The sequence below is a fragment of the Osmia lignaria genome, chromosome 9, assembly GCF_051020975.1.
Source record: "Osmia lignaria lignaria isolate PbOS001 chromosome 9, iyOsmLign1, whole genome shotgun sequence".
Lineage (NCBI taxonomy): Eukaryota > Metazoa > Arthropoda > Insecta > Hymenoptera > Megachilidae > Osmia > Osmia lignaria.
In genome coordinates, this window is record NC_135040.1 from 4,161,850 (window position 1) to 4,185,269 (window position 23,420).

Genomic DNA, 23,420 nt, shown 5'->3' on the forward strand with positions numbered 1-23,420 from the left:
ATACTCTGTCCTCAAAGGGTTAAATATATTTATCAATCTTGTGTAGGTTCTTTTTTAAGTAAAAGGAGCAAGCTATTTAGCATTAACCATTCACGCTGGTTGACTGAAAAGGTTAAATTCTTAGGAAGATTTTCACATTCCCATTGGCCAATAAGTTAGAAGATACATTTAGAAAGTCGCATTGAACCACAAAAGTGTCAGAAATATTTAAAAAAAATAAGACACATTTTCTAAGTAACTGCAATTTTATTTACACTCGGTGTTACAAAGTTTGGTACGAAACGATTTTCTACTTCGGTCGTTCCATGAATTATGGTCTCTTTCTTGTTGAAGTCTCAGTTTCGTTCCACCTTGAACAGCAATAAAACGCTTTTCCATGACGAATCGTCCCCCATTTTGGTACAGATATCGGCTCACGGACGACTCGTTGGTAACCCAAATGATAAACAGCGCATTGCAAGAGGGCCCACTGACATTTTCAAATGTCAGTGACTACCTACACGAGTTCGTAGACGTAGGCTCGCGGTGGTTGCCATTGTGCCGGCACACCGACCACGAGGTAGAAGGACACCATTGTCCCAGAGGGAAATTTTCAGGAAATTAATTTGAAACGCGGCGACAAACGCGAACCGTGTCCGCTTCTCTGTGTACCTGGAAGCTGTATTAACTATCAAAAGAAAATTCTCCAACCGGCACGCTTATGAGAGGAAACACGTGTTACGTGGCGGCTACTGTAAATATTTAGAGACCGCCTTTGCATACGGCCGCTCGTAAACGTTTTGTTAGGCTACCAAGAGAAAAAAAACGTCTCGTTTCCTTCCACGCTTTTCTATTATTTATTTTCTTCCTCGTGTATCTTTTCCTCGAGATTTCGATACCGTGTCTCGTCAAACGGTATTAATTTTACGGAAAGAAAGGGGGCAGAACTTTCGTTTCGAGCCGAGGAAATTTCGCCCCCCAGGCCGAAACGCGATGCCCGGATCAAGGTAGAGGGGAAATTGGGTCGTCGTCGTCGTTGGATCGATTAAAAACAACAATAAATTTCGTCCACAGCTGCAACAAGGAGGATGCAAGCAAAGTCGGTGCAATAATACCACGCTATTGCAGCACGCGTGTGTGTCCAATTCGAGGTACAGTTAGGTATGCGTTTGATAGCGCGTTCGACTGCGCGATCGTAAAGACCAGTAAAAATCGTAATAAGCGCCTCGCGTACTTCTTCTTCTCGTGTATCGCCATCGTAATTCTCTTCTCACCGTTCGCTACCGTGCACACTGAAAGTCGCATTACAGCCTTCCAGCAAGAACACAAACCTCGTCCGGTTGAAAAAGGAAAGAAAAAAAAAAGAAGGAAGAACCGAAAGCAGGAAGATTCTTAACACGAGAGGGTTCGTTTCTTTTACTACCACTTTGCTCGTCCAATAAAATTCCTGGTTATCTAAATTATCATTGTAACGACGGAATCGAAACTTTCTCCGTTTTAATTTCACTTCGAACTGTTTCATCTTGATTACGATAATTATCGCGGGTATAAAAATTGCAACGAACAATTTACCTTAATCTTTCGTCACATTCTCATTAGGTCAGCACTGAATTACCACACATCGGCTCGGTTCGCATAATCTAATTGCCGTAATTGTTAAGGAAACAATGGTACCGTGCAACAGCGCGGTCATTGGTAAGCGGCTATGGTTCTTGGCCAGTGAAAGCTTCGGGGTTTCCTTCCGAAAACGGAAGGTACCATTTTCACCGGTAGAAATTCATTGCGCAATAATATTTTTTGACATTATTCGTGGGTAGAATTTACGATTGAACTTGGATCCTCTGAAATCCATTGATCTATCGATGTATTAGCAATGAACGCAGTGAAACTGCACGATTCAGTCTAGAAGCATCGGTCGCGGTCATTACCAACGATACTCGAGCCGCTCTAATTAAGACGATCGAACGATGGTTAATGATCGCCACGAAACGCCAATAGACGAGGCAAATCGGCGTCGTAATTCTTCCGAGCGAATTTCAAGGGCCTCGAGCGACCGGTAGGCTTTGCTTTCATTCTAATTTCCGGATGATACGTCGTTTAAAGCTGGCGCTCGAGGGCCTCTGCCTACCGTCCGCCATTCATCATCACGACTCCAATTAAACCACCTCCAGCCTTACCTAGTCGTCCTACTCGTTAAGGCTGCTTCAGAAGGATTTTCGAGCCAACCATCCTCTCGTTGCGCATTATGCTGGATTGTCCATTCGGAGATTACCGTGTCCTCGTCACACGAGACTTGGTTGAAGAAAGCTGAATTTCCTGCTCCCAGCGATAATGTCGGATAAATGAATAGTAGAGTACAATAATATGCTCTATTTATGCAAACAAGGCCATAGAGGAGAATACATAGGCGATGTAAACTAGGGTAAAGTTCTTTATTTTCTAAGAACCTTCGAGCTTCATCGCGTGGAAAATCAATGTTTCAAATATTTATAGTGTAATTCGTTTTTTAACGGGGATAGTGGAATTGTAGGACCGATATAAGCACCTACGAGGCTTCCTCTAAGTTGGCTTTAAGGATCAGGACGAGTCAATAAACTATCCCCGGTGAACCGGTGTCTTCTAATCAGCGTCCGTCTAGCCATTCGTTAGCGAAACTGGGCGATAAAATCGATAGCTCTGCATCCCGACAAGAGCAAAGAGCGCCATGTGGGCTATCGGGCACAGCTGTCAGCTCCCTGCTCGAGTGTGTATATCGCACGCCCTTAAGCTCGGTTCATAACACCGGCTCGTTCACCAGTGGTACTACACATCATTTTATTGTCGGAAACATTGTCACCAAGCCGGTGTGAAATTCTATCCGGATCGATGAATATTCAGCGAACTCGACTCTGGTTGTCGCGTTGGGGCGCTTCGCAAAATATGATCCTCCGGGCTGGATAAATGGATACTGCCCGAAACGGAGTCGAGGGTAATTATTCATATTTCTTCTTTTTATAATCTGACATTTTTAAATTCTAGTTGTCCAAGTGACAAAGCGTTATCAATTCTCGAACACAACGAAATTGCAGTTAAATAGAGTCGGATTCTGGCTGCCCTCCAACCGATTAGGATAACAGTGGCCAGGTGAGGCAGGAGTTTTAGTGGATTTCTTTTGTCCGGGCAGTGTGCCCTAAATAGGGGGTTGTCGCGTATGTAACACTACTTCCCCCATGACGAATGAAAAGAAAAAAGTATTATTTTAATCGTCGCGATTATTATTTCCAGCGTCAAGAGACGAGTCGCGATATTTCTCGAGAATCGAGCAGCCCGCAGAGGTTAAGGTCGCCAGGTAATAAGTCTCGTGATTCATTCATGCGAGCTATCGATCTAGGTACTTTGCTTCTTCTTCTCGATACAGTTCCTCTCGACTTATGAACCCGCCCTTAGGATGGACCACGGCACAATGGGCCGAGTGTTCGCCTTTTCAGAAGGTTTGCACGACGTCTGCCAAAATATTGTAGTCGAGGCTCGGCCAGGGTCCCCCGTGAAACTTGCAGTCTTTCAGAAGGCGAGACAATGACGTCATTCAACGGAAAGGGACACGATAAGGAGCTCGAAGGCGGCGCGGAGGTGGGATATTAAAATCCTGATTCATACGACCGCCACCCTGCTCGCAGAACGAGAAATACTGCAGCTGTCCTTTGATAAACAGGAATTTCTTTTTCCTTTTTTCTCCATCCACGTATAATCATCCGGTGAATGCAAACAGCGGTGACACGGGTTCTTCTATTAGCTCCGCGTATATTAAATGTCACGCTGGATTCCGTAAATGGATCCGGCAGGAATTCGCGGAATTTTCAAAACAATCTTTGTGTTTTGTCGTTCGATGTCGGGGATTTTGCACTTCGAGGCAGACGCGGAAGGTATACCCGGTTAATCTCCACGGCAAACACCCTCGGAGGTGAGAAACGAACGCGTGCAGACCCACTCGAGACGAAACAATGAGTCATGTGAACGAGAAATCGATGGAAAGAAACACGCTTTGACTTCTCGAGCTCCACTCGCGATAACAACGAGCTCTGTTCCAAGTAATTCTATTGTGAGGAATTTAAAATCGAGAGGGTTTTTAACCTTTTTACAAATTGAAACAAGAAGAATCAGCAAGTGTCCCCTGTGATCGGACTGTTCATTCCTTTGAAAACTCTCTTCTCTTTGTTTCCACGAGTTCCGTTTCCCCGAGGATCCCATCCTGCCGGTCGGACTTTCTTGGAAAAGGATCGACGCATCCCTTTATGGAATGTTCATTTGGTCGCGTTGCCATTTCAGCGGACCAACCGACAACCCTTGTTAGGAGAAACTGGCATCAAGGACACCGCTAGTCTCGCCTGTTACTTCGTTTAGCCTCCTTCCAAGTTAACCTTCTTGCCGTAGTCGATAAAGATATCCACGTGATCGTTTCTTTTCTCTTCTTCGGTTTTCTTCCAGCCTCGTGGAAACAATTGTGCCCTGTCTGTGTACCAACATACGTGTACCACGAAACGAGTTGTTGAGCTTTTTTCAGATCGATGAGACTCCCTTAATAAGGTTGTCAAGGTTGCTTTAATTTTTGCAACAAGAAAAATCAACGATGCAGTTTCTTAACCTTTCCGCATCAACGATCTGCTCGTTCGTGAAAATTATGGTAAAATATAGACCATCACTTTCTAACGTTCTCCAATTAGCTATGCAAATGCGTTTTCTATTAGAATCGCTTTTTCTTCATCAGTTTTCCAAGGTAATTATAATCGTTAATTAATCGGAATAAACCGCTTCCATGTACGATCGAGTCGAGGGAAGACTTTCAACTTTGGATTCGGTCACGCTATTCATTAGAACGCGTGCAGTCTCGTTAGGCGAAAGTGTCGGATCCTTTGAATCCAAAAGACGTTCCTTTCCATTTCGTTCCGTGTCAAAGCATCGCGTCCCGTTCGTCGACGAAATCACGACCGTCACGGCTGCTGTCCCTAATTGTCGTCAATTGCCGTCAATTGTCGTGTCGGACCCCTCCTGCAATTTGCAGCTAGCTCGCGCGTCATCGCCGCTCGTCCCGCAAAATCGTTATGCACGCGTTGCGTCTCCTCTTCGCTTCGCTCGCGTACAATTAACAATCGCGACGGTTGTCCGCGAGTAATGGACTTTGCTGTTATTATACTTTGCAAAATGGGAAAATTGCAGAAATGCAAAATTTTGTCAGTGCGAAATATTTTTCAGACACCCAGTAGAGGTTGCTTGGAACGAAAGGACGCGCCCAAAAAGCGTGGCTCAGTCGTTCCTAATAAACCATGAAACGATTCTAATTACCACGTTGCTATGGGGCACGAACGCGCCTGGAACGTGGGGTGTGGTGGCGCATTAAATTAGCATTGCATTTCCGTTGCGAAAAATAACTGTATACATTCGCTCACCATAATTCCTGATTCTACTTGCATATAGCTTCTTTCTTGATGCACAATTGCATTGTACAATGCACTTCAAATAATTGCAACTAGAATCTACATTGCTCCTATTATACAACGATTATCTTAGCTCGCTTTCTAGTTCAACCAGCTCGCACATGGAGCCCCATGAAACAATGTCATGAAGTCGATCATGGAAAGCATGCATCAACGCGTATGCATTATGCATATCCCGGAACCGCCCTAATTGCCTCGGCGTCGCTGCCCTCGGCGTTCCTTTCCCTTCAGCACTACGCGTACGCAAATTACATCTTGTACCACATTTATACGCAATCCCCATGTTCAATCTGTTTAATACTTTCTGATTATAACATCCAGGAGAACTTGCAGAATTTCAAAGCAATCTTTGAAAATGATTTTATAGAAAGTAATTATTGGCAGTCTCCGAATCGTACCATTTTTAACACGTTAATTACCACAGTGAAAATGAGCATTTATTGGAAGTCACATTGAAACCCTAATTACTGAAAATTCAATTCCAAGTGTAAAATTTTCTATTTATTCCCATACTTTTCTGCTGTTTCTTTTTTTAATTATTCAACTGTATCTATTTTGTAATTGTCGCTGATCAGTGACCCCCAATTTAACGTGTTAATAATGTCACAGTATAGCAAGAAACGCAGGACGTACGTTGAGAAACCTAAGCGTGTAGTAAAGGGAAAAGGAAAAATAAAAGAGAGAAAGAAAGAAAAGGGAAACACGGCTGGTCGAAATCGGTAGGGTGGTGGGGATTCTGGCAGATGTTTGGTCCACGACACGAGGGCTCCAGTCCCCCATGGGGTGCCGTGCCATAAACTACCCTCTGGCAGCGATTCTCTTTCGCGTAGGCAGTAGCAGGCCGAACGGCCGGTAAACTCCGCGACGACAATGGCCTCCTCTGCTTCTGTCCCTTGTGAGCCAGCCTTAAGGGCCACGTGACACGCGGGAACACGCATTTTCACGCAGACAGAACGACTCGCACACAAAGGATCGCTGAATTCGCCCCGGAGACTCGGAGCCGTGTCGTGGCTCGCCTTTTGCCACGTGCGAGTACCACGCCGATGCTGGAAGACGCGCGCGTCCCGAGAACCGCGAGATCCGACCGAAGCGGGGTCTCCAGATTCCGCTCCGAGACATTATTTCCCTGTGAATCATCCGTGTGCGTCTGTTCCCGAAGCTGTGCCTTTAAATTCGCGCCGTCGGTGTTGCTATACTTGAGAAACGAAAATCAAATTTCGCGAGTGCAAAATTCAAGATGCACGTAACGACCATCAGTGATGCTGTTAATTGAATAAACCAGAGACTAAGGAAATTTCAGCAGTGCAATATGAACGGATAAATATCGGAGCGAATGGATTAATCTACGATGCTCCGTTCGATGAGATCAGCCTGCACGCGTCTGTCGAGCACCAGCCCTCCTGACTCGTAAGTGTGAACAGCCTTTGTCGGCGATCTCTTGATACGAATTTAACCGTGTTAAGTAGCTGCGACAATTGGAGGATGTGGATCATTTTTTCATCGACCAGATAACGAAAAGTTATGATGGATTCGGTGTGAAGTACAGCCGGAAGGATGAATATAGTTACACATCATAGGGATAATTAGCTAATACAGCAGATATAGCGTGGAGATTTACTTTTAATGCTCCACATGGAATTGAGACGAATTGCAACTGGTCAATTGCACAATTGTTATTTATTTCGTGAATGATCGACTTTATTTTATATAGTTCACACGTTTCATTGGAATAATTGTAACAGCCTCGTTTAATGTACATATCTTTACCGATCACGAGTTGAAACGCAGTACCAAGCAACGATCATTGCGGAAGCGAGTACATAGTCGAGTCACCGATCGGTATCTAACGAGCGTCATCGAGTTTCACGATGCTGTCACACAGGAAAATACCGCAAGTTGGACGCAATAGGTTGAAAGACGAGTCGATTTTAATTATATTCCATCGATTTATTTAGATTATTCCGTCTGATAGCAAGTATCGTTGAAATCGTCTTGTGTTAAACGCGCCACGTGGAATCTCATCCAAATCGTATGTTTTTCAAAATATTTTACTTTTACGTAACTGGCAGAAAGCAGGAAGATGGCAGAGGTTACGATGCCACGTTAATTAATGATCCTACGTGACGATCTGTCTTTCTTAAATACTCGGAAATGGAAAGTGACCGGACACGATCGAATTTTACGCAGGAAACTACGATCGGATAGGTAGCTCGTTGTATAGTCTGCTTGATTAATTCCTGTTCCTGAGTTGTGACTCGAGTTTCCCTCGAGACTGTTACGAAAATCACCTCTGGGACATCGTTTAGCATTTAAACGTCTTCCGTAGAGACGTTTAGCTGTTACGAAACGAGCCTTTGGAATTAAAGGAATTCCGTTACTTCCTTGACAAAATTTCTATCGCCTTTCGTTCGCCAAAGAATTCATACAAACTTCGAATCATCCTTTTTAACAATTTTTATTAATTTAGGGTAGAAAGGACGATCCATTCGTCTGGAAATTCTTCTATCGCGTTTCGTTTGCCAAAAAAAATCATACAAATTCCAAATTATCCTTTCTAATATTTGTTATTAATTTAGGGTGAAAAGGAGGAAAGCTGAATAAATTTCCCATTCGTCTGGAAATTCTTCTATCGCGTTTCGTTTGCCAAAAGAATCATACAAACTCCAAATTATCCTTTTTAATATTTGTTATTAATTTATGGTGGAAAGGAGGAAAGCTGGATAAATTTTCCATTCGTCTAGAAATTCTTTTATCGCGTTTCGTTTGCCAAAAAGAAATCATACAAACTTCAAATCATCCTTTTTAACAATTTTTATTAATTTAGGGCTACCAATCGGACGTTACCAATTAGTTTGGAAATAGATTCTTAATGGGTTAATCTATCACTGTTCAGGGCTTCGTCAATTAGGGACACGTTCCCGTTTCAGGGAATGGACACGGAAAGTACAAGTTGCAGGTTGTCTAAACCACTTTCTTCACCCGCGTACAGTCAAGGTTAGACCGACGAACATTTAACGTCACTTTTGTTTTTGCCTGTTGCTTTCTGAACTTACCTGCTCCCGAAACTGGTTCTCATTAACGAACGGGTTGGGTTATTTTATTCGAACATTAGAGGAACAGGCATGATACAATTTCTGATCGATCAGGAGATTAGATCTACACCTGATGATCGGCGTTTTCAGGTCGTTCAGCTCGGCTTGGAAAGGAGCCACGATTTTTATCGACGAAAAATGAAATTGTAAAAGAAACGATAGGAGGAATGTAACTCGGGTCGAGTCATTAGTCGAGCCCGGATGTTTATGCAATTATCATAGAACGTGGGCATGGTACAGCAATTAATATCGGTCTAGAGCTGATGATTTGCGGGTCATTGAAAGACATTCGAACGATTTATTATAATTTTAATGAATCGAGTCAAATAGGAGGGTAGAGTTTGAAAAAGCAAACAGATGTAAAATGTAAAAGTTACATTTACCTATTAAATCCACACGCGATTATTTCATCCTACTCTCACTTCCCTACTTATTTCCAATCGGAATAAACATCCACATTAGACGGCATGGCTAACCATTAAATCCACATGTCAGTGAATATTAATAGGATCAAGTTCTTGCCGTAGTTTATCGCCGTCATTAATGCGAACATAATTGGAGAAACGTACAGAGAAAGAGTGAGAGATATAAACTCTAAGACGAGAGATGTTTGTCTATTAACCACTAATATATTCCTTCCATTTGGAACAATTTATTCCGTGGATTCAGCGTTAGATTCGAGAGGAAGAGACGAAATTTCAGGCTAATAAATTCCACTAATTGCTACCGCCTTTCGGAAGCTCGTAATTGACTGGTAATTGACTCAAACGAAGCGATAAATCACTGCTCGAAGGGCGCTACTATTTTTCTCCTTCTTTTAGAATATTTTAACGCTTCCAGGGAACAGATGGTAAGGACTAAATTGTTATCAGAAATTTAATCGATAGAAAGCTCGAAAAGCTTAACAAATCTTTTGCAAATAAGAGGATCGTGGATATTTTAACAACGGAACGAGCGTGTTTGTTCGCAAAGCGAAGCCAGAATTAAACGCTAGGATGCTCGGAAACACGGAAGCGATTCTTTTCGATATAAATCGTCGGCTTACCTGCCGCGATAATCACTGGTTGCTAACGAAGCAGTGGCTCGTGTTGCTTTTGCAACGAATAATTCTATATATCCGCGCGAGGAGACTCTGTGTCTAACGGTAAACCGATTTCTAATCAGTTGTCCGTTGTTGTTTCACAAAACTCGACGCCCCGTTTCATTTCCCACTTCGCAATATCAGATAAGGAGATTGAGTCATTTTTGTTTTCATTCTTATTATTTTTTCTTATCTCTGTGCCGATTGAAGAATGGACCAGGGAAAATTGATAAGACCACGAGCTGATAAGGCTATTGGTTCGTCTGGTTAAAGTACCGTAAACTGGTCGTCTTTCCCCCTTTTTTTAATCCTCTTAGCGCGAAGAAATGGCCCGTGAAAAATGCGGTATCGCAAAAAAAAGCTGGCATGAGTAATAAGCGATCGCCTTAATGACTGCCTCTTCGGAAGGGTCCTTTTTTTTTTATTTTCTACTCGAAGAGGAGGATATGGTCCTCTCTCGGAGCAGACAGGAATGCGTTCACGATTTTTCAGCTGTCAGAACGCGGAACAGCCACGAATTTAACTCCTTCGCGTTTTACAATTTGATCGGACAGAGGGGGCTGCTTTTCGTTAAATCGATAGATTGTTTATCAAACTGGAACTGCTGAGTTTCCACGGAATGCAACGGTTTCCTATTAGAGGAATAGTAAACCGAGCTTGCAGAATGAAAATAAATTTCCAGTTAATTTTAATCTTATTCCAAATTCCCAATTTCTCATACTTTTTTCATTTCCGAGTTTCTCGCAACGCCACGTTTCAAAGCTGCCAATGCAAAAGTAGGACGCTGAAGATTGCCAGCAAGAGGATAGAGTTTCGAAACTATCTGCAAAGATAAATCCCCGATTAATTGAGCAAAAAACTTTGAATCGTAGGAAAGCGAGGAGTCGAGCCAAGAAACGCGGATCTGGAAGCTCTCGCTATACGATTCAAATGCAAATGGCACCGAATTATAGGATGTAACTGGCTTTTCTACGCGTCTTTTCGTTTCTCTTTACCGTCTCTTAAAATTCGCGAACGCGAATAACCGAGTCCCGCGAAATGCATCGCGAAAAAGTCGAAGCGGAATGAAGAGGGTCGTGGAGCGTGTGAGGAATAACGAATGCTTGAATTCGTGCCAAGATCTTCTTCCACGCGGTAGCATCGTGGGGGAATCCGAAGAAGCTTCCGTCGCTTCTGATTGTTCGATAGATTTTCAACGAGCAGAGAAATCGTCTGAATCCTTCCGAGATTTCTTATCGAATCGTTAGACGTAAAGAAGAAATATCGAGGATGTAAATCTTTGCTTATCTGATCTATGATTCTTAGAGAATTTGTCTAAAAGTTGTCATAAATCGTCTTTAAAAGATTGAAAGGTTTATTTGTTAAAATTCTAGTTTCTTTTAAAAAGATGATAGCCAGGGGTTTATGCCAGCTGTTCCTATTCGATCGGACAGCAGACTCACTGGCAGCAATCCAGTAAGAGGGTAAGAGAGGTAATCGTACACCGCGAGTTGGCCCTTGTCATTCGAGTTCCTTTAATTAAATCATCCATTGTGCGTGTTGGAATCGCGAACAGGGAAGTGCTGCATCGATCGCGAATCACCTAAGGGTCGGCGGACCTTCTAAACGAAGATTAATCGCCCTCTGCGTGCAGTCAGCTTGAATTACACCGAGCTTCGTCCCGTTTACTTCTTACTTACCGTGGACGAAATCGTCTCCCTAGGTTTATACATCGCGGACTCGGTGCTATTATTGATTTCGTCTGGGCCTAAGGGTTTCCGTGCTCCACCCACGAGCAGAGCGCGACTCCTCAAGTTCGTGTGTGCCGTCTGACTCATTGGTAAGATTCAGCCGTGAATTGGAAGCACGTTCCCCGAGGAAAATTTATCTATAATTATACCACTGGGAAATCTTAGTTTCCATGGGTGATTCGTTCGAAGTCAAGGTTTCGTGTACCGGTGCTGTGGTTTATTACATTCGATAAGGTTCAAAACTTTGAGCAGTGTACAAAAAGACACGGTACGTTCGCGTGACGAGTGTAGTTACTCGTCCTAAAAAGGTTCCTAATGTTCTTCGAGGGTGTGATGAAAAAGTGGTGCGTGTTATAGCGGTCGGAAAATAGGGAAGCAAGGGTCATCTAGAGTTCAATGGTCGGTAAAAGGTTCGAGGATGACTGATAACGATGAATCATTAATTATTATTGAAGGACTTTGGGATTCTTTATTCCTGAGGATTGATTTAGAGATAAATTACTATGGTATACAACACCGTGCGTCGCCGACTGTCCGGATCCCCAGAGAACCTAACGCCTTCAGCAAAAAGAAAGGTTCGATCCTTATCGAGTCGAAGAGATAGAAAGTCGCGAGTCTGTGTCTTGTGTGAGATAACGAATCGGAAATCCAAGTCCCCTAAGAGACTAATTGTAAGAGTCAAGAGTCCAAGCTGTACCGTGCGTCGCCGACTCCCCGAAGCAACTCGTTCCAGCTTCCCCGTGACTAATCAACGAATACCAACGAATTGACCTTATATCCAACCGCGGACAAAGAGACCATCCTGAGTATCTAGATGGAACGAGAGTTTCCGAATGGTCAACGATTTCTACGCGTCATCTACATCCACGAACGCAGTAGAAAGCGGGGTTGATAAATGAGAATCGCGTCGCCGGGTACGAATAGAGCGGAGCATCCGGATAATCGCGGCTCCGGAGAAGAGAAACGAGTTAATTTAGCAAAGAACCGAGCGTAAATTCATCTTTTCCCACGGGACTCGTCGCCAGTGGCACGCAAGTCCGGCGAGCTCTAAGAACACGCGAGGAGGACGCCGAACGAGCTAACTTATCGTCCCGAGTTCGAAAGTAACTCGCCGTAAGCGCGAGTTCCACATTTCCAGCTCGTACGAACGATTTATTATCTCGCGGATAGGCGAGGGGTAACGAAGAACTCGCACGGAGCTGACCGCTTATCAGCGACCGTTCTCTAATCTCACGGTGCAACCTATCATCGGTTGCTCGATGATCCGCTCGGAAAAATGGTTCGTTCGCTGGTTGGAGTTCACAGGCAGCCAGCCCCTCATGCGTGAAATTTTCATCCCAGAAAGCAACGGAAGAATGCAAGGCAAGGAACTGGGAGGAAAAATTCAGGCTGCTCTGAAAGATAGCCGGGTTGGGTGTATCGCGAACGGGACGGGATAAAAATCGAGGCACACTGACCCACTAGGATAGATAAGTGCTAAATGAACTCCCTCCCGTTTGAACCACTCCTATTCTCGTCCAGTTTCCTTTGATTCGCCGTATCCAATTAATCCATTCACGCGGTTCACCGGCTACTTTCATCGTAACCGATCGAGGAATCTGGTCTAGATACGTCCTAACATCGTGCAACTCCGTCACGGAACACCTTGTTCCAATGATTCGTCATTGATAACCGGGTGAAATGGTAATACGTACGATGTCGGAATGACGGGTAACGTGGAAACGTTTCGTGGCAGTGTTCTAATTTCATTCCAGCTTCGGGCTACGCTCGATTCAGACGGGTAATTAAGAACGGCTCGTTAAATGAAAGTCACGGGCACACCTGACTTTGAGGCTGATACCAGTCTTTGAATTTCATGCTTCTTTTTTTATCGATACCGGTATCTATGCTTCTTTCTAACGAGAACTTGTTTCAATAGATTCTTGTATCTTTTATAATTTTATACTATAACATATTTCGTTAACCAAGTGAGGATAAAATAAAAATTAATTTGTTGCGTGGATAGATTTTAATAAAGGTGGGTAATGTTAGGATGAATTCAATTAAAGGGTAGATTCTGATAGGGAAGGCTAAAGATAGGATAAATTTAATTAACGAAGATGGTGCCAGGACAGATTTTAATAAAGATAAGTGATTTTAAAGCAGTTTCTCCTGAAAATAATTAAGGCTGGAATTTTATTAAATTTCTTTTTTTATTAAGAATAAAAATAATTTAATAACCAATATACATGTCAACAAAAATACCTCGATAAAATTGGTAATAATTACAATTTAATTCCCAGGGGTTAAAATTACATTATTTTCAAAATAGTATTACACTTTCTATCGAAATATATTTCTTTGCTTTATCCTCACGTTTGGTATATATTCTGGATTTTTCCCGAACGTGTACAAGGAGCCATCGACCATACATGGATTTACGTGCGGTGGAATTGTAATTAAGTCGCCCAGAGGGACACGCGTCACGTAAACAATGCTAATGAAGCGACAGTCACGTAGATCCTCGTAGATCGACCTTTCGGTACGTCCGTCGAATCGAAAATGTGTCCCATGGATCGGAACCGGCACCGTTAACAGCGGAGGTAACCACTAAATTTATTCTAAAACGCAGCTTGGGTCAGTGTGCCACGATTTTTGTCGAGCAACCCGTGTACCGGTGATCCATAGCGATTTCTCGTTATATCCATTGAATTCTTCATTATTTTCAATTATATTCAATTTGAAATGCTATCAATGACTATTCAACTCTAGCCTGAGTCAATGGTGAATCAAACTTTCAAAACGAAAGAGTTTTATATATGAAAGAATGATTTTTAAAGGAATAATGTAAAATTTAGAAAATCGGTCTCTCTTCATGGTCCGCCAATTCAACCGCATTACATGCCACTTACAAAAGCATGATTGTATTCATTGTTAATGAGATGTTCGATGGTCTGTCGAACTTGAACGAACCAATAGAACATGAAAGGTTTACAAGGGACCGAAAGACTGTGCTTGGATCGAGCGTGGGCGTGTAGAGGGTCGCGTGGGCTCATTCAGACGTTATTTCGTTATTCCATCCTCGTTTGTGCTGATTTCGCGGACACGGAGTCCCTGAACGGCCACCTTCGTGGCTTTTCCCGCACTGTTAGAGATTTTCTGCACGTCGCGGACCTTTTGTCCGACAGGATGCCCCGCGGATAAGCTGCTATGAATTGCAGCGTGTCAAACGGACAGTTATGTTTCACAACGAGCTACCGTTAACGTCCTTTGCTTTGTAAATTTTCCCTGGTACGATTACGTGCTGGACATTCAGGAACATTCGTTCAGTTTTCTGTAACAATTCTCTATTAGCTTATTCATTATAAGAAACAATAGCTTTTGTGATTCAAATTAATTGCAAATTATAAATTCGTTTAGTTTTGCGAATTTTTTTTTTTTTTTTTTGGTGAATGTAACGATGCAATGTACTCGAGCATGTACTGTCCAGCACTGTAAAAGTCAAAAGTCAGAAGGAGATGGTGGCGAGGAGAGAGAAAGGGAGGTCCAACTTAACGGGTCTTCCTCAGTAGGTCGATACGTGCAGTAGTTGACACCGATTAGGACCTCGAAATACGCATGTATCAGAACATTGTAATCGACACATAATAAAACACGGAAATACGTTTCGTCGTGCCCGTATGTGGGCTTCTAACCGGTCGTCGCACAATTCCTTTGATAATTCTGCAATAGAATGCAATAGGTGCTTGTTAGCAATTGAAGAGGCTGCTGCGATAAGGAGGCAGCTTCACTTTCGGGTAATTTGAATAAATTAATACCAATTAAAAATTAAGTGCTGAATTTATAGTCAATTTATATTGGTGTTAATAAAATTTTTCACTGAATATGAAATCCATACGTTTCTTATTGTTTAATAAATATAATTTTTAATATTGGAGCTGCCTACTTTTTGTACCAAAAGTAGAAACAAAATAGTAAGTATTATAGTAAATATTTATTATGATAATTACTATAATGGTTAATATATTTAAAAGTAATAATGTTCGAAGTTTATAACATGGAATTATTTTCAACTAAAAAATATATGTGCATCGAACGTCGGTAGTTCTAATGCTAAGAATGACACTGCCGCTTGATAATGTTTCCATTGTAACGTAACAAGAATTAACGATATGGGATGATTATCAATGCCGCGTTGATGATGAGCGTTTATAGCCCGCCATGAATTTAACCACCCACCATAGAGTGTCACTTAGAGCAGGAGCGCAGAAAATCTTTTGAAAATACACAAATTCTCCATGGTCATTGACGTTAATGTGTTCATTGTGTCGAGTCCATTGTACTATCCCGCACTTTCGATTTCTCTATTTTTCTTCGCGAATTTATGCCCGACGCGTGCACGATCGGGCGCGATAACGTTGAAACTTTTCTTTGTGATCGTCTCTTTAACGATATCCGGCGAAGCGTGTGAACATCGAGCTCGATCCACGTGTTAATTTCAATTTCCCAGATCGCCTCGCGTTCTCGTCGATGAAATTGATAGCGATTATTCCTATTTACGTCGTTAATTGAATGGTGCAAGAAGCGTACGCGAGAAGATCACTAGAATTTCCAAGACCAAAATAAAAGATCGAAAATGAGAAAGTTCTTGTAAATGGTTTTATAGAGCTGAAAAACGTGCGTCGTTTCCATGATTCTTAACGTAACAAGCCGGCTTTCGTTCGTAGATATCAATATTCATAGAATGCTGGGTGAGTTAATGGGACTCGAGTAATTAATTTAATTAACGTATTAATTCTTATTTCCTCGCCGTATAACGATTTCACAGATTTCTATATCTATGAATTTTTCCATTCGACGATCATCGAATAAATATCAATGACTTGAACATCTGTTACCATCTCCGTGGACGTTTAAAGTCGTCGACGAGTTTTTCGTGTTCATAGAAGATCGAGAGCTGGTCGCGTGAGTCGACGAGGACTTAATGGTGTCGCCGTTAATCGATCGACTCGACTTGGCCGTGTTATCATAGGAATGCGCGTAAAGGTGCGGGTTCGTACGGCATTACCGGTGAAAACGAGCCAGAGAAACCTTCCGCTTCTTCGATCTTCGCCGTTTCCGCGAGCAATTCTGATCTCCTACTTGGTTGCAAGGCTGCTGATACTCGGTTTACGAGCACGGTTCATTTTACGAGCTTCGTATTTTTCCTTGGCGCAGAAAAATTAACGAGAAACATTGTATATTACTATACGAGCGATAAATCGAAGAAATTTTCTGCAATGGACTGTTAATCTCGAGTCGTTTAAATGTGACATAATTTTGCAGTTTCATGATCTCTAAAAATTCAAATACTACTGAATTGCAATTCACCCAGCTTCGCCATTTAATGTGTTAAAGGGAGTGAGCATTTTTGGGGGTCAAGGGATCGATTCTTTTATTTGATAATAAACAAAATTTGGAGTTAGAACGCGTAATTAAAACAATTTTTCTAGTGCTATAGGTGGTCACGTTTTTCGGTACTCGTGTTCCTTTTTCTCAGTCACCAATCGACTCATCAAGTTAAAAGTTTGTGAGCTTTTATTACCAAGGATAACACGTATTTTAGCCAGGGATTTTAAAAAAAATTCGCTCTATAACCAGATTAGCAGCACATCAATAGGGTTGCATAATTTTTTCTATTCAATATTTCAACATTCCTTTAAACTAAAATACACATTGAGTATGATATTAGGGATTCTAAAAATTTGAAGTTGATAGCTACGATAGATTCTGAGAAAAAGAGCAGTTAAATCAGTTTCCAGCTTTGTATGACATATTTCAAAGTCGTCTAATGCCGTCATCCTCCGCAGACGGAATCTAGCGGAGCAGGGGTCAGGTCATGCAGTCGTAGACAAGAATGAGCATAGCAATAGCCATGCCGAAGAAGCAGAACCACGTCGAACGGTTTCTAAATGGCGGTCGTTAAAAACCGTATAAGAAAGTACCGGTTTGTTTGCGCGGGTCATCGCGTTCAACGTGTGACTCGATGATTTTGATTCTCTGCTGTAGAATAGAACGTTCATTGAGTAAACGTGTACATATCTGATGTTCCCGAAATTTTTGGCTGATAATCGAAGATCGCTTATACGTACGATCACCGATTCGACGTGGTTCGCGTGGTGCTCGGCTCTGATTTAACTCGATTGAAATGTCGCCGGGATTCCGAGGACCACCGCGGCGAAGAATGCCTTCAAGGACGGCGATCGAGCGCGACAGGAACGAGGATGAAGCAAGCCCTCCTCCACTGTGGAAACAGGAAAAAATGCGGTGACGTTCGCGAGTCTCGTTTTACTTGCTGAAAAACCAGTCGACCAGCCGCGAGAAGAGACGAGAATGCATTCCATTGCAAGGCTACTGCCCACCATCGAGCAAACAAGGACAGTTTCTTTCCACCATCTCTTTAGTTCCCTAATTCGACCAGGAACGATCTCGATTTCCTTTGGGACTTTCAATTGAAATTCATGTCTTGGACTTAGAAATTATTCTTTCTGTCTTGAAATACTTCTCGAAGCAGGTATCTTTATAGGTACCAAGAATCCGTCCGGAAGGTCGGCGACGCACGGTACTTAAACTCTGTTCCCTCTGTTTCGAGAGAAACTTACAAAGGGAACTACCCAAGTGTTACACTCACTTATTAATGAAACTTTGCAAGCTTATAGAGCTCGTCGAGCTGAACACGCCTATACCCCCTTTTGGGGGCAGACGGCTAATTGTTTAAAAGATATTAACAATTACAGTTAGTTACTCTTTACATTCTGAAGTATGACAAACTCACACATACAACTCGCAATCTAGAGATCCACGGTTCAAATCCTTGGTTCCCAACATTTTTTTTTCTTTTTAATGATAATTGGTCTCTTTTTGAATAACTATTACATAAAAATTATCATTGAAAAAAAAAAAAAATTTTTGGGAACCAAGGATTTGAACCGAGGACCTTCAGGTTGCGAATCATAGATCCGCTCCGTGGTTAAACACATGACGCGCAATCTAAAGGTCCTCGGTTCAAATCCTCGGTTCCCATTTTTATTTTTTTTTTTTTTTTTAATCATAATTTCTCTTTTTAAATAATTAAAATTCTATACAATTCTAAATTAAAATTCTATATTCTATTTTGAATAACTACTATAGATACCAAGAATTCGTCCGGAAGGTCGGCGACGCACGGTACTTATAAACCGTTCTCCAATCTCAAGGTATTTCTCAAGGCGTTTACCCTCTAAAAGTACTAAGAATCTAAAAAATGGTTATTTTTCAAAGCGTTTCTCAAATACAAATGGTTTCTCTGTAGAAGCTGGCTTTTCACGTTTCGAGAGCATGCGGTTTGTGTGCATTCGTACACGTTCGTTTGGGCCGCTTTTTATTCCTACTCGCCCGCTACCCGTTTAAGTACAATGCACACGCAATCGTTCCTTAAGCGCGAGTACGAAAAGTGTGCGGAAAAGAAGTCGAGATTCCAGGAGAGAACGGTCAGCATTTTCGTGCCTGTTCTAAATGCATCGAATCGCAAGAGGAGTTTTCATGGTTTTTTCTCTTTTGCACCCGATCGTTGCTAAGCCTCCTCTCCCTATTTGGGGTGCCTACTCCTTTCCTCGATTGCACTTTCGAAACTACTTTTCCGTTCTGTTTGCCTCGATTTTACTCAACTTTGAAACATTACCAGAGAAACTTCCTCAGGAAAAGAAAAAATATAACGAACCCAATTTGGATTCATTTTTATTCAACGCACATGCTACGTTGTTGCAGTATCTTCATTTCAACATCGATATTGCTATTGGCTTACGACCGGATATCTTTAGTGGCTCGTAAAATATTTTCCCTGCTACGCGCATATCTTCCCGTACGTACGTTTACCGTCCCGACGAAATTACGTATTCGCCTGCATCGGTTTCCCATAAATATTCATTCTTCGCGCCCGACCAGAACTCGAAAAGCGTCGACCCGCGCAAAATTTGGGTCGTTCACGCCCATCCCGACCGACTTAATCTCCAAAACGTCTTCAAGACGTCGCATACGAAAAATCGCTACACCATATACAATTTTCTTCATTCAAAAATCCCTTATTATTTATTTTTAATTACATCAATTCTTGATTTTTTAATTCCTGTCACTCAAGTGAAGGTAATTTTCCTCATAACTGAAAGGGTTAATTCCAACCCTGTACCATTCAAGTACCATTTAATAATCAAGCCCGTCGAAACCTGTTGTTCGCTTCCGGTAACGCGACTTACGAGCATCGAAGACGATATCGGTCGGATGGGGCCAGGCAAAGATTAAGGTATCCGTGTTGAACAGTTCCCCCCGGAGTACAAGTAGGACCCCCTTCCTACCGCGGACCGGCAGGCCTCGGTGTGCACCTGTGCAGGTTGAGAGGTGTTGTGTTTTCACCTGGCAGTTCAACCTACAATCGCGAGCAAGGAGGTTGGTTCCGTAGCCGCTATCCTCTCACCGCGGACCTCGCACTGATCGTCCTACGCGAATCGTTCGTTCGTCGACATGCTGACAGAAAATCGTTCGACTAAACAATGAGAATCAATTCGAACCGGTGTTTGAACGAGCAATAATGTCGTGACAAGAGAGACATCCGATCTGGGAAGCAGACTTCATCGAGACAATTGCCAGACGAAGGAGAAAGGTCCGATGAGAAATTATTCCCGGAGAAACAGCGACTGGATGAGGCGCGAGGGGTTCGATTTCATCGCAGAATTTCCGTGAAACCGGTGGATTAATTAACTCGATTAGAGTCCCTCTTCTATGTAGCCGCTGAACATTTCAACGCGATCGGATTCACGATTTCTCCGCTGGCTGATAACGAACGAAATCGAAGTCCGGTGAAACTAGAAACTGTTCTGATAGAAGAACAAGTTACGTTCGTGATATGAGTAACTCGCCAGTGGCCGTGGGAGAATCTTGACTGATAAGGGGACATACTTGTCGTGACTTTTGAAGAACGGAAGAAGATCATCGAAAATGGACACCGTACTGGAAAAGATGGGCAAGCTGAATCTGGTAACGTTACACACCGTTTACCTTAACGAAGTGTATTTTTTTATGGGAAGAGGAAATTATTCGTAGCGCCACGTGCGTGTTTGAGTTCATTTATCAAACGCTATTATACAAAGTACCGTTTTCAAGCTTAATATCGTGGATAGTTTCTTTGTAGAAAGGTGCAAATTTGCTCCGAGCATGAAGTGCTTTGAACTTCTCGATGGGGTCGATCGGTTTTTCCTTTGAGAGTCGTTCAAAGACCGTCGGACGCGCTTCTTGTACTAAATTAAAATCACCTGATGCATTAGGTACATCGTGGCTCGTTTCCCTTAATTAAATATCGCTCGTTCCGCCCGTGGCAACGGGAGTTGATAAACTACCCTACGTTGTACGACATCCTTTTTGCGGAGGAACTTCCTCGAGTCTATCGTCTACAAGATGTCTCAAAAATGGTGTTCAAAGTTTAAAAATACATTTTATTTATTCCCAAAAATATGAAAATCTTTTAACAAGTTACTATTTGAAATTCTAAAAAAGGTCATCTGTATGCCAGCTGCTTTTGAAACATCCTGTATATGGTTACCGCGTTTTTTTCGATTTCTACCAACTTTAGAGCAGCAACTAAATGTTTATCGATTGCCTCGTTACGATCGACTGGTTCGAGCTTGGCCGGATCGTTTTCTTTCGCCGGCGGAATCGCCACAGGCTTACAGAACAGTTGCGCGTTTCAACCTAAAGCTTGAGGTTCGAACGACCAGTTAGCCAGCTGCGGTAACCGCTAAATTACTAAGAATTATCCGGCGATATTGTCGAGGACAGTTTTTTCTCTAAATTACGAAAGGGATCAGGATCAATTCCCAGTGCATAGCTGTTTCTTCCATGACTATGTATCGCACAGTTGATCCGCAGTAATTTGATAAATCACTTTTAGGAATATTCATTTTCTCGCGTGATTTTATTCTTTATGAAAATGATTATGGAAAAAAAGAGAAATCTTTATTAACAGTACATCTAATCTCGGTAGAGGTAGCATGAGAATCTCCTAAGATTCTTATTAATAATTACAATTTTCTTCTAAGATGAAAGAAAATTGATTTCTGCAAGAATCTTCCTACTTGCGAGTACGATTCGCGGTACAGCGATCGAGTAATTTAATATCTCGCAGCAGTCTACGTAAAATCCTTTAATTCCTCGCAATTAAATTAATAAATCGCGTGGCAGGGCGAGCCTGCTCGAATTCATATTTTACCCAGGAGGATCCCGTTCTGTTGCACTGCTTACCTCCTCGTCGAGCCTCTTTGCGATTACCTCTAATTAAAACGCGCGAAATAGAAGTAATTACGCGTAATTGGTATACGTAAATTGATTAGACGCGCGTCTCTTGTCCGTGATTCAAGACCTAGTCAACGAGGATTTGCATGTCCACGGTAGCACCTTCGTCAAGGTACATTCACCACCGTGCGCATCCGCGACTAATTACGAATTACACGATGCCGAGTGGAAGAACAAGAGGAAGGAATTCACAACGGTTCCTCGCTCGAATCGCTGGCTACGGGCATCCATTCGTATCCTAGGAAGTTCCTTGCGCCAGGCCATTGTCCTTGCACGGTAACCCGAGGGAACGCGAGATGATTTTTCAAATTTAATTTTCTTTACTTTTCAAGCTATCGCGCTATTAATATTTCCGATCGTTTAGCTTTCCAAGCTTTAATTTACTCGAAAATTCTCGGTAATTAAACCACTCCCATTGCGTTCTAAATAATGGCTTGCGCCGCTTGATCTCGCGAGCCGCTAAAGCATCCCTGTTCGAATTTACACGAGGTGTCAGATGTCGAAAGCAGCGAGCAATAATCGAGTATGGTGAAACGCGTGTGTAACAATGGTCGATGAAAAATAGTTAAATTATCGAATTCTCTCCCTTTCTCCCCACGAGTGTCCTTCTCTTTCTTTCCTCGATCGATACTCTCACCGAAGATATTCGGCAAGTGAAACTTTATTCGGTCAGCCTTATCGATGGCCACCGATCGATGCCTTCCATATCTGGATCGTTTAATATTGTGGAAGAATAGAAATTCTTGGTTGATTACTTTCTCTATTTTCTACACACGGTATCCTCGAAATGGATACTGATAATTGAACCATTTACAGGTCAAAGTGATTAACTCCACTTTTTGAATCTGTTAAATGTTTTATTGCCATAGTTATTAATTTCTTTACTTTTTGTTTTTCGAAGTTAACACATTGAATACGTATGCCTGAATAATAAAAAAAAGCAATAGACAAATATTATCTTAAATAATATTGCTATTGTATAAATAACGTAAAATAGCAAATAGAAATCTTGAAATCTGAAAATTAATTATTTCTCTTCCTAATAATTAGAGCTTAAATTTTCACAGAAAAGGAAAGATCAAATAGAAATCTGAATTGTATAAAAATATTAAATTACGTCAATTATTTCTCTATGCTGTTCATTATACAATGCAAAGCTAAAGCTTGTTAAACAGCTCATTTATTACTGATTTTTTCAAGACAAAACTAATCACTATGATATTTGAACTCAACAAACCTCGATCTTAATAGCAGCGCATGTATATTTCTCACTGTGAATAGTCGATTTCCAACGACGTATATATACGTCGTCCATAGCGAAAGGGCTAAGCAACCGAAGTTACGTGGTTAGTATAAATTATCGTCGTGGTCTCGTGTACATATCGGTGCTCGTTTAAAAAGGAAAGTCCAGAAATATCCAGGCTGCTCGTAGATCGATCATCGAAGCTGTTAAATGCACGCACAGCTCGGCTTCGCTTCCATTTTAACGAGCTAGTAAATCATCGAATTCGACTCCCTCGATGGTTCAGAATTTTCCAAAAGCCTTTTATTCCTTTCCAGCAGCTTGCACGAGGAACCGATCGATTTCGATTCAACGATCGATCGATTCAAGATCGCCCAAGGCACTTTGTCCAATCATTCGAGTAAAAAGAACATCGCTACTGAATGACGATAAATCGAATGACTCGGGAGATGACAGATGATTCTACGTCTTATTATTTTATCGATG

At 42.0% G+C, this 23,420-nt stretch overlaps 1 protein-coding gene across 3 annotated transcripts in view; it reads left to right on the plus strand.

Annotated features, from left to right (window-relative positions):
* The window catches only part of DAAM (disheveled-associated activator of morphogenesis-like protein), a 39,387-nt gene that overhangs the window by 2,850 nt on the left and 13,117 nt on the right, over nt 1-23,420 (plus strand). The window contains exon 1 of one of the 3 annotated variants that reach the window (XM_034335514.2): nt 6,239-6,857. The exons of 1 other annotated variant lie outside the window; for it this stretch is intronic. Coding sequence is in view for 1 of the 2 variants with exons in the window: in XM_034335430.2 (XP_034191321.1) it covers nt 20,342-20,380 (39 nt within the window). In the remaining variant the exon portion in view is untranslated. Of the gene's footprint in view, nt 1-6,238; nt 6,858-19,741; nt 20,381-23,420 lie in introns of those variants that run through there. One more of the 3 variants, XM_034335430.2, reaches the window with a different exon arrangement.